The sequence below is a fragment of the Lampris incognitus genome, chromosome 7, assembly GCF_029633865.1.
Source record: "Lampris incognitus isolate fLamInc1 chromosome 7, fLamInc1.hap2, whole genome shotgun sequence".
In the NCBI taxonomy this organism is placed as follows: Eukaryota; Metazoa; Chordata; class Actinopteri; order Lampriformes; family Lampridae; genus Lampris; species Lampris incognitus.
Window position 1 is genome coordinate 55,569,224 of NC_079217.1, and position 12,084 is coordinate 55,581,307.

The 12,084-nt window shown below is 43.7% G+C and overlaps 1 protein-coding gene across 1 annotated transcript in view; it reads left to right on the plus strand.

Annotated features, from left to right (window-relative positions):
• Nucleotides 1-10,555, plus strand: part of megf6 (multiple EGF like domains 6) — a 206,303-nt gene extending 195,748 nt beyond the window's left edge. Inside the window, exons 36-38 of the mRNA XM_056282899.1 lie at nt 7,432-7,560; nt 9,950-10,078; nt 10,476-10,555. Coding sequence (XP_056138874.1) covers nt 7,432-7,560; nt 9,950-10,078; nt 10,476-10,555 — 338 coding nt within the window. The remainder of the gene's footprint in view (nt 1-7,431; nt 7,561-9,949; nt 10,079-10,475) is intronic.
• Nucleotides 10,556-12,084: the final 1,529 nt, after the last annotated feature.

Below are 12,084 nucleotides of genomic sequence, written 5' to 3' on the forward strand. Positions count from 1 at the left end.
TCAGACCAGAGAATCTTGTTTCTCATGGTCTGAGAGTCCTTTAGGTGCTTTCTAGCAAACTCCAAGCGGGCTGTCATGTGTCTTTTACTGAGCAGAGGCTTCCGTCTGGCCACTCTACCATAAAGGCCTGATTGGTGGAGTGCTGAAGAGATGGTTGTCCTTCTGGAAGGTTCTCCCATCTTCACAGAGGAATGCTGGAGCTCTGTCAGAGTGACCATCGGGTTCTTGGTCACCTCCCTGACCAAGGCCCTTCTCCCCCGATTGCTCAGTTTGGCTGGGCGGCCAGTTCTAGGAAGAGTCCTGGTGGATCCAAACTTCATCCATTCACGAATGATGGAGACCACTGTGCTCTTCGGGACCTTCAAAGCTGTAGACATTTTTTGTACCCTTCCCCAGATCTGTGCCTCAATACAATCCTGTCTCGGAGGTCCACAGACAATTCCTTTGACTTCATGGCTTGGTTTCTGCTCTGACATGCATTGTCAACAGTGGGACCTTATATAGACAGGTGTGTGCCTTTCCAAATCATGTCCAATCAATTGAATTTACTGCGGGTGGACTCCAATCAAGATATAGAAACATCTCAAGGATGATCAGTGGACACAGGATGAACCTGAGCTCAATTTTTGAGTGTCATAGCAAAGGGTGTGAATACTTACGTACATGCAATATTTTAATTTTTCATTTTCAATAAATTTGCAAAAAATTCTGCAAAACGTTTTTCACTTTGTCGTTATGGGGTATTGTGTGTAGATTGATGAAAAAAGGTAATTTAATCCATTTTGGAAAAAGGCTGTAACATAAAGTGTGGGGAAAGTGAAGTGGTGTGAATACTTTCTGGATGCACTGTATACTACTTATTCTGTCCTTGCAATTGCGTCTGAGCAAGGCTAGACAGATAGCTAACAAAAAGAATCCTCAATAAACCCGTCTTCAGAGTGTGGCTTTACTGGTTTCAACATTGTAAAACTGAAAATACAAACAAAGGGGTACAGATTACCAAACACATACAGCTTACATGAAATTGCTTTTTAGCATGACATATAACATGTCACAATTAACAATAACATTAATTTCTTTAGAGTTATCCAGATATAGACAGCCAAACAATAAACTAGCATAAGAACTTAGCAAACATGAGAACGTATATCAATTATTCAGATGCTAGCTAGGGAGCTGTCAGCTTGAATGAGCTTCGGAGTTAGCTAAAATAGGTTAGCTAGCAACATCAAGACAACAAGAAACGTCTTCTAGTAATAAGTAACTTAACTTACAAAATTACGTTTCGGATCTAACATGTAAATGCTGATACTTACAGACATATCTATTCCAAGGTTCAAACGAAAAAAAAACAGACTGTATTTCACACACACTGCTTCACAACGAGCCAAACGGAAGATAAACAAAATGGACTCTCAGCTGGTGAAACTAACAGTACCTAAAACAACCAATAGAGGGCAGCACTGTAACACCTAACGTCATAACAAAGCATGGGCAGTTCTGTCGTCTTCAGTTCTCATGCAGTTATAGAGAGCAGGGAGGAATCTTGTTCTAAGTTGAGTTTTTTGTGTGCATCTCTCACCTGGAAGAGAATCCAGTTAATATACAAAAGAGCATGTATTCAGTACAATAATGTAACACCTAGCTGGGGTCAGAACACGACTACTACTACTTTTGGCTGCTCCCATTAGGAGTCGCAACAGTGGATCATCCGTTTCCATTCCTTCCTGTCTTCTGCATCTTCCTTTGTCACACCAACCACCTGCATATCCTCACTCACCATATCCATAAACCTCTTTGGCCTTCCTCTTTTCCTCTTCCCTGGCAGCTCCATATTCAGCATCCTTCTCCCAATATACCCAGCATCCCTCCTCCTCACATGTCCAAGCCATCTCAATCTTGCCTCTCTTGCTTTGTCTCCAAACTGTCCAACCTGAGTGGTCCCTCTAATATAATCGTTCCTAATCCTCTCCTTCTTTGTCACTCCCAATGAAAATCTTTGCGTCTTCAACTCTGCCACTTCCAGCTCCACCTCCTGTCTTTTCGTCAGTGCCACTGTCTTCAAACCATATAACATAGCTGGTCTCACAACCATCTTGTAAACCTCCCCCTTTAACTCTTGCTGGTACTCTTCTGTTGCAAATCACTCCTCACACTCTTCTCCACCCACTCCACCCTGCCTGCACTCTCTTCTTGACCTCTCTTCTGCACTCCCTGTTACTTTGGAAAGTTGACCCAAAGTATTTTAACTCATACGCCTTCATCACCTCTACTGCTTGCATCCTCACTATTCCACTGCCCTCCCTCTCATTCATGCATAGGTATTCCATCTTGCTCCTACTGACTTTCATTCCTCTTCTCTCCAGTGCATACCTACACCTCTCCAGGCTCTTCTCCCCCTGCACCCTACTCTCGCTACAGATCACAATGTCATCCACAAACATCATAGTCCATGAAGTCTCCTGCCTGATCTCGTCCGTCAGCCTGTCCATCACCACTGCAAACAAGAAAGGGCTCAGAGCCGATCCTTGATGTAGTCCCAACTCCACCTTGAACCCATCTGTCATTCCAACCGCACACCTCACCACTGTCACACTTCCCTCATACATATCCTGTACCACTCCTTCATACTTCTCTGCAACTCCCGACTTCCTCATACAATACCACACCTCCTCTCTCGGCATCCTGTCATATGCTTTCTCTAAATCCACAAAGACACAATGTCACTCCTTCTGGCCTTCTCTATACTCTTGCCCCTCTTTTGTGGCATGAAACCAAACTGCTGCTCGCTAATCATCCCCTCTCCTGTTAACCTAGCTTCTATAACTCTTTCCCATATCATCATGCTGTGGCTGATCAACTTTATACCTCTGTAGTTGCTACAGTTCTGCACATCACCCTTATTCTTGAAAATCGGTACCAGTATGCTTCTTCTCCACTTCTCAGGCATCTTCTCACTTTCCCAGATTGTATTAAACAGTCTAGTTAAAAACCCCACTGCCATCTTTCATAAACATCTCCCTGCCTCCACAGGTATGTCATCAGGACCAACTGCCTTTCAACTCTTCATCCTCTTTATCGCTGCCCTCACTTCCTCCTTGCTAATCCACTGCACTTCCTGATTCACTAGCCCCACATCTTCCAACCTTCTCTCTCTCTCTCATTTTCTTCATTCATCAGCCCCTCAAAGTACTCCTTCCACCTTCTCAGCACACTCTCCTCGCTTGTCAGCACATTTCCATCTCTACCCTTGATCGCCCTAACCTGCTGCACATCCTTCCCAGCTCGGTCCTTCTGTCTAGCTAACCGGTTCAAGTCCTTTTCTCCTTCCTTTAGTGTCTAACCTCTCATACAACTCCCCATACTCCTTTTCCTTTGCCTTTGCCACCTTTGCCTTTGCTATTTACAGTTAAGGTCAAAATTTTTATCCCCCAAGGAACTATGGAAAATTTCCTTAAAATTCTGCCCAGTGTTTGCATCAGTCATAAAACTTTACGTAGTAAAACATTCATCAATGTTAAGGCCCCTACTTGGTACATGTTGGAATGTAAAATAAATCTTCAGGCTTGCTTTATACCAAATGTAATGAAAATTGAGGTGCTCAAAATGATTAGCCCCATGTGATTTTTTTTGCTTTCAAAACACACCTGAGCAATCAATCAGCTTTCAAACCATACCTGAGCAATCAATCAGCATTGAATTTTACTTAGGGGACTCCAATGAACAGGGCTAGTGGCACTTGAACACTTGATTGAGAGGGCCTATTCTTAAATTCTTGGTAAGAAGTAATTTCATCATGCCAAAAAGTAAAGAAATCAGTCTGGAACTCAGAAAGAAGATAGTGGATGCTCATCTTACGGGGGAAGGCTATACTGCCATTTCCAAGCGTTTCATGGTGTCTAGAACAGCTGTATATTGCATCATTGCAAAGCACAACGAGACAGATTCTGTTAGAAACAAACCTGGGCATGGTTTGGCTCATCAGAATCTGGCTCATCATCATGGATTGGCTCATCAGCTTGCTCAAGAGAATATGGCTTCTGCGGGGGAAAGGCAGAAGAGAGCCTATGATGTACATTGCCACCACAAAGAGTACCAGCAGGGGGACAACGTATGGGTGTATAACCCACAGCGAAAGAAGGGACGGTCCCCAAAGCTGGACAGCAACTGGGAGGGGCCCTGCCTCATCCTGAAGAGGATCTCAGAGGTTACCTACAGAGTAAAGCTGCACAGCCGCCCTCAGATAGTCATCCTTCACCAAGATCTCCTCACACCTTACGTCAGCCGGGACAGCGACCAAGCGGGGACTGAAAGTGCAGTGGGAGGAGGTGGGGTGCCAGACCCCTCTTCCTCTGTAGACCAGGCTACCGGTGTCCAGGGAGGGGGTAAGGACACTGCTGGATCAGAGCCACCCTCCCTGGATGTCAGCAAGGAGCTACCACCAGAGGACCTTGTTTTGGGCCAGGGTGGGGACACTGGGCTTACAGAGCTGCCCTCCCTGGCCAGGAACGGAAACAGCGGTGATGTCAAGGGTGGGGGCTGGGACACAGCGGATACAGTGCCACCCCCATCATCCATCAGCAGCCTGTTTGCAGGGAGCAACCCGGGATGGGAGGGGTGCTTGGCAGAAGAAACCCTCATGGTGAATGGACCCATCCACATGGGATTTGGGTTAGGCCAACGGGACAATGGTCTTTCAAGGAAGGGGGCAGTGTGGTGAATTCTATTGGAGTGTTCCTGCTGGGAGTCAGGGGGTTCATTTGCATATTACCCACAATGCAGGGAATCAGGGGGGCAGCCCAGGAACCGTCGCCACAGCCGGGACGTGAACCCGTATCTCCCGCACCGCGGGCGACAACGTTAACCAGTCGACTAAAGGGTCCGACCCATTAGCCAAGGGCTAATGTGTCTACTTATTAGTGTAAGTTACAATAGTAAAACATTCATCAATGTTAAGGCCCCTATTTGATACATTTTGGAATGTAAAATAAATCTTCAGGTTTGCTTTATATCAAATGTAGTGAAATTTGAGGTGTTAGCCCCCATGTGATTTTTTGCTTTCAAAACACACCTGAGGCAATCTATCAGCTTTCAAACCATACTTGAGCAATAAATCACCATTGAACTTTACTTAAGGGACTCCAATGATCAGGTCTAGTGGCACTTGAACACTTGATTGAGGGGGCCTACTCTTAAATTCTTGGTAAGAAGTAATTTCATCATGCCAAAAAGTAAAGAAATCAGTCTGGAACTCAGAAAGAAGATAGTGGATGCTCATCTTAAGGGGGAAGGATATACTGCCATTTCCAAGCGTTTCACAGTGTGCAGAACAGCAGTATGTTGCATCATTGCAAAGCACAAGGAGACAAATTCTGTTAGAAACAAAACCTGGGCATGGTCGAAAGTGCAAGATTTCAAAAAGTTTGGACAGGAAAATAGTCAGAGATGTCAACAACAATCCCTGGATCTCTGCCAAGATGATTGTTGCTGAACTGGCCTTTTCTGGACTTGATGTTTCAAGGAAGACTGTTGTGAGGGCTCTTCATCGTGGTGGGCTTCGAGGTCATCGTCAAAGAAAAACTCCATTGCTCACACAGCGGCACATCAAAGCCAGACTGAAGTTTCCCCATGAACATTTGAAACATGGGCATGAGTTTTTGGAAATCTGTGCTTTGGTCTGATGAGACTAAACTTGAGCTGTTTGGGCACATGGATGTTGCTTTTGTTTGGTGAAGGAAGGGAGAGACTTTCAACCCTAAAAACACAGTTGCCAGAGTTAAACATGGTGGTGGGAGCATAATGCTGTGAGGCTGTTTTGCTGCTTCAGGCACAGGGAACCTTGTTTGGGTGCATGGGATCATGAAAAAAGGAGATTATGTTGACATTTTGAAGGATACTATAAAGAAATCTGCTGCCAGTCTAGCTTTAGGTCGCTGCTGGGTCTTCCAGCAACACAATGACCCAAAGCATACATCTAAGTTGGTCCAAAACCTTTTGAAGAACACCAAAATCAAGGCCCTGGAGTGGCCCTCTCAGAGCCCAGATCTCTATCCTATTGAGAATCTGTGGCGGGAGCTCAAGGTTAATGTCCATGCTCGAAAACCACTCAATCTGGATGCGCTGGAAGAATTTGCCATGGGAGAATGGGCTAAGATCCCTCAGGAGGCATCTGCCAACCTAGTTAGGAACTACCATAAGAGGTTGTTGTCAGTTGTGAGTCAGAAAGGTTACACTATTGACTATTAATTGTCAAAGGGCTAATAATTTTGGCCTTGTCATTTTTGTTTTTTCTTCTTTCAATTCAGCGCATCAGTGAAATATCTGAATCAAGCTTAGTGGAGATTTTGTCTTTGTTCTTTTGAGAGCAATTAAATTATAAACACTTTTGATTATGGTCATTTCCATGGAAAAGTTAAGGGTTTTGTTTGATTTCATAAAGGGGGCTAATAATTTTGACCTTAACTGTGTATATATATATATATAGAGAGAGAGAGAGAGAGAGAGAGAGAGAGAGAGAGAGAGAGAGAGAGTAAGATAAGTGTGTCTCTAGCAGTAAAGGTTAGCTCATAGATAAAGAGGATGATCCTCACCAATGTTTGTCAAAAAATATGAAAGATTGTTTTTTTTTGTTTCAAAGATACAGTAGACCTAACATGTCTTTGTGCTGGATTATATACCCTTTTACTGCCCAATTCCCAAGTCTTCTACTGCATTTTACCAAACCTTTGACTCACCACTAACCTCTTGGGACCTATGTTGGGAGATATGAGCATGTATAAATAAGATAAAACAAGAAACTCGTGTGTGTGTGTGTGTGTGTGTGTGTGTGTGTGTGTGTGTGTGTGTGTGTGTGTGTGTGTGTGTGTGTGTGTGTGTGTGAGTATATATGTGTGTGTGCATATCTCAGGGACCAGACAGACAGACAGACGAGGCAGACACAGTCCAATAGGCATGAAGGCAGACAGAAGTGGTTATTTGATGAGAGACAGGTGTTTCCTTGCTGCTTAATGCATTTCTGTTTCATCCCTGTGCCCTCCTGCTTGCTTGAGGGACTCTCAGCCACAGTGAGAGGGCCTAAATGGCCACTTCAGCCCAGCAGGAGCTGACTGAGCATTGCAAAGGTGCTGTAGGGCAGCCACAGGCTACAGAGCCAGATCTGACTGTACTTATTTCGGTGCAAGTGTGTTTCTATGTGTGAATTTGAGAATGTGTGTGTGTGTGTGTGTGTGTGTGTGTGTGTGTGTGTGTGTGTGCGGGTGTGTGGGTGGGTGGGTGGGTGAATGTGTTGGTCGGTGTATGTGTGCCCGTCTATAGATGTCCAAGTTTTTTTTTTACTTATGTACTGTATCTGTGTTTGTATGTGTACATATGTGTGAGCATGTGTGTGTGTGTGTGTGTGTGTATGTGTTTGTGTGTGATTTTGGCATTCAGGATGTGAGTCTGGAAGGTTTGGAGTGGGCTGTCAGCAGACATGTGACTGTGCTGGGGAGGCGCCATGTAACCCAGTCACAGGACAGTGTACCTGCCCCCCAGGACAGACTGGAGAAAGATGTGAAAAAGGTACAGTCCACCTTTCCCATCCTATGCTACAATTTCAGCAAAAAACAATAAATAGTAAAGTCTTGTCATGGGGTTGTTACTTGTAATCTGTCATACGATGACAACATTTACTATTTAACTCGGGATGCACCAATATAATTTTTTCACTGCCGATATGAAGTACTGATCTGATCCATTACTTTTGCTGAACAGTGCAGACTTAGATCATTAGTTTGGATTCAGTGAGCAAAATGATTGAGATTGAATCAGTCTTTTTCCACCATTACATAAATACAGCTTTTGTGGGCCAAAAATGCAGTAAATCAAGAAATTTTGCTTTTATATATGACATTTTATGGCTTTTGGCATCAGCTTTTAGTTTTGGTTGGGTAAAATCTCCAATACCAATACTCTCTTTTAGCCTGGTATCAATTCTCTTATCCAGTACCAGAATCGATATCAGTGCATCCCTATTTTTGGCAGGACAGCAACAGCGGGGCCAGCCCTACACATGCAGTGGTCCATGAGTAAGTGATGGAGGTTCCCCACTGGCCGTTGCTCTTTCAAAAGGAATCAGTGTGAACAGTTTTCTATTACGCCCTCAGCCGTTCATGAAGCTGATGTCAAAACAGCCACTTTTTAAATGTAGTCATGCAAAAACAGCTGTTTAATAAATATAGTTGCGGTCCAGGCATATTATACTAAGTTTTAACCTAGTCTTGTTAACCTCTTCATCACTTGGTAATGAAGACAGTATAAATTCATTGTTCCCTAAATGAAAAAAAAATTAACTAAAAGTATATTTGTGGGCCATCTGGGTAGCGTAGCAGTCTATTCCATTGCCTACCAACACAGGGGATCCCGGTTCAAGTCTCCGTGTTGCCTCCGGCTTGGTTGGGCATCCCTACAGACACAGTTGGCCATTTCTGCAGATAGGAAGCCAGATGTGGGTTTGTGTCCTGGTTGCTGCACTAGCACCTTCTGTGGTCAGTCGGGGCACCTGTTGGGGGGGCGGGGGACTGGGGGGAATACTGTGATCCTCCCATGCGCTACATCCCCCTGGCGAAACTCCTCACTGTCAGGTGAAAAGAAGCGGCTGGTGACTCCACATGTATTGGAGGAGGCATGTGGTAGTCTGCAGCCCTCCCTGGATTGGCAGAGGGGGTGGAGCAGTGACCGGGAAGGCTCGGAAGAATGGGGTAATTGGCTGAATACAATTGGGGAGGAAAAAAGGGGGGATTCACAAAAAAAAGTATTTGTGATTAGGGCAAAATGATTTGATGTTTGGCATGACAGAGAAATGCTTGTGATTTACCTTTAAACTTTTAAAATGAAGGATTTTAACGCACGATGCGGGGGCAAAGGAACGCCCAACGCGAAGCCTCAACGGCATGTGTTAACGTTCTTTAATGCACACCTTTTCTTGTATTAATCCTTCCTTAATGCACACATTGGAATAGTTTATCCTGCTTATACCATGGTCACTTACCAAAGAATTAAAGTAAAAGCATTCACTTATTTTTTGTTGAATGTTTTGGATTCAGAATAAAAATGTTTTGAAGGAAAAGTTAGCCGCTAAGCTAACTGTGAATGTTCACTTTGCTTGCTACTGTATCAGCCTGTCGCCATGGTTACACAGCATATTTGTGGCCAGTGTATGAATTTAGAACAGTGATTAAAACTTTAGCCCAATTACATGTTTATTATGCGGTTTTAATGCACAACCTCCAGCCAGTCAGCAACCAGTATTCTCCATGACTATGGTACAAAGGATTTTAACACACTTTTTGCATTGGGCGGTTCTTTCCCCTCTGTGTCCTCATCGTGAATTATCCCTTACATAAACTCTCGCATCAAATTTGAAGCATCAATATTTCTCTATGATTCATCTCTGTTACCGCAGCAATGTCACTTTAAATGTGATTTTGCATGCTTTGCTTATATATAAACATAACTCCATCAAACTATTCAAAAACAACTACATGAAAACACAGAATGACACAATGTCAAACAATGACACACACTTACTGTGTGTAGTGTCATTGTGAGTGCCATCTTGTTCACTGAGATGTAGACTCAAAATACATAATGGAATTTTGTTGTTTACGACTTCGTGATATGGAGTAAATGCCACAGGGGATTCTCTTTTACTGTATGCCACTGGGAAAACCTCCCACCATCCAACCATCCAAAGCCTAATGTTAATGCATGGTTGGAAGATTTTTCAAAATACCCTCCCTTTTCTTGTGTACCTTGTAGAATACCTCTTCATTCTTTTCTCTTTACTGTATCACTCACAATTCTCTCTCTCTCTCTCTCTCTCTCTCTCTCTCTCTCTCTCTCTCTCTCTCTCTCTCTCTCTCTCTCTCTCATGCGCGCTCTCACTCTTTCTCTTATTTTGCTCACTTAGACTGTAGTGGAAACCATTTTGGTCCTGGGTGCTCCATGCTGTGCCAGTGTTCCCATGGGGCCCAGTGTGATGGACGTAATGGCCGATGCCTCTGCCCCCTCACCTGGCTGGGCCCCACCTGTACAGAAGGTAAACCTAAGATCCCATTGCCTCACACACACACACACACACACACACACACACACACACACACACACACACACACACACACACTAAACATCCTAGACTTTAAAGCTGAACCAGCTTTAGTGGTATACTGTGTCAGTAAGTGTGCGAGGCTGAAACCCGTCACTCTGTGTGTCTCCCTGTCTTCCTCAATAGCTGCTCCTGTCTACTGACAGTTATTTTAATATGCACCCAGCATGGAGCCTGGGCTGAGGCTGTCTCCATTTCCCCCCCTTAAAGCCAAGCTCACAGGAGACCTGCGTACCAGTTACTTCTCCAGAAATCCCTCGAACATTTGCTTTTGATTTTCCAAATAGTGCTGAATGTCTTCTTGCTTCTTATGTTTTTCTACCTTTTTCAGGACTAGTGGTGCATACTCCAAGGGCGCTGAACGCCTCTCTTTCCCTGAGGAGGAGAAGAGCAGGTGTCAAAGACACATAGCACAGGTAGAAGCCCATACACAAGACTGAACATCCCAATGAATTGGGCCTGGTTCCTCAGTCGTTGCCATCCTTTGATCATCTTGCAAAGCAAATTGTGTGATTTTTTGTTATTGTGAAACTGAGCCCAGGCCTCTGCAACTGACACTGGTACTCCAGATGTTCAAACCAGTGAACTTTGCATATGAGCAGGCATTGGAAGGCAACACATTCTCATGCCACAACATACTATATCGATGAGACATGCCACATCTCCAATGTTAAACCTCTTGCAGAAGTATTGGACAACTACAGCTTCTCTTCCCGGCGTCGGGATTTTTCTCCTGGGATGGTTTGGCCTAATGTGTGAATATTAATGACATGCAGGTTACATAGTGATAAAGCAGTGGTTAAGTTTATGGTTAAGGTTAGGTTGGTTGGTGAGTCTTGCTACCCAACATGTCTCATACAGATGCAGAAGGTTTAGGTACCTTGTGCATCCTATACTGACCCTTGATCGATATCGTGGGATGTGAATGGGCTCTGGAAAGAGAAACGACAAAAAAAGTAAAAATAACAAAAACCCTCTCCATGAACAGTGAAGTGTCCAAAACTAGGTTTGACATAAACCCCATAGTAATACTCACCAAAGAACTTTCATTGTCTTTTTAACCATTTCTACTTTCCTCTGCAATATTGGCTGTTACATTTAGCTGATGCTGTTATCCAGAGCAACATGCAGTGAACAAATGTTGCACAGGAATGTTGCAGGGATCGAACCCGACACTCTGGTAATGAGCCACTTGGCGGTAAAGAAGGGATGATGAGTAATAAATAATACAAATGATTTGATGGTCAGTATGCTAAAGGGCCATGCATCCAGTGATGACAGGATGTTTCATCTTTGTTAGCATTGAATGGTTCTGGGCAAAGATGATTCTGGCACTTAATCAATTTTCAGAAACCAGTTATCCAAATTAAATGTACAGAGAGACCTGCAACCATGTGTGTTACATACATTTGAATGTTTCTCAGAGATGTGGTTCAGTGTCTGAGTAGAAGACCTCCTGCCTTTACTTTAGCCAGACCTAAAATTAGATGTAAAAATATCTGATTCTAGTTGGTGTTTAAATTACGACAGTGGTTTTGCTATAACATGGAAATAAAAGTTGGGGGCTTTAAAACATGTTATCTCTTAACCATAAATTGATTGCTTATGAAATGTGAAATAACTACATTTGGTTTTAAACTGTCTGACCAGATTTGGCTCTGCAATCTTAATGTGGGCTGTTTCCCAGGAGAGCAGCACCAGAATAAACTTTGTTCGCCTACAGACGATTCTGTCTTCTTTTTAAGAGGGGACCTGCGGTAGCAGTGGGGCCCCGCTCACATCAGTCTACAGGTTTTGTCTCCACCTTAAACTTTAAATCCAATTCGATAATCCTTCATACTACAGATTCATCAAAATGACTGACACGATATGGATTTGAACACATTTCCCATCTTTAAATGATTCTCATCCACTGATTGCTACAAGAGCACATGGACAAG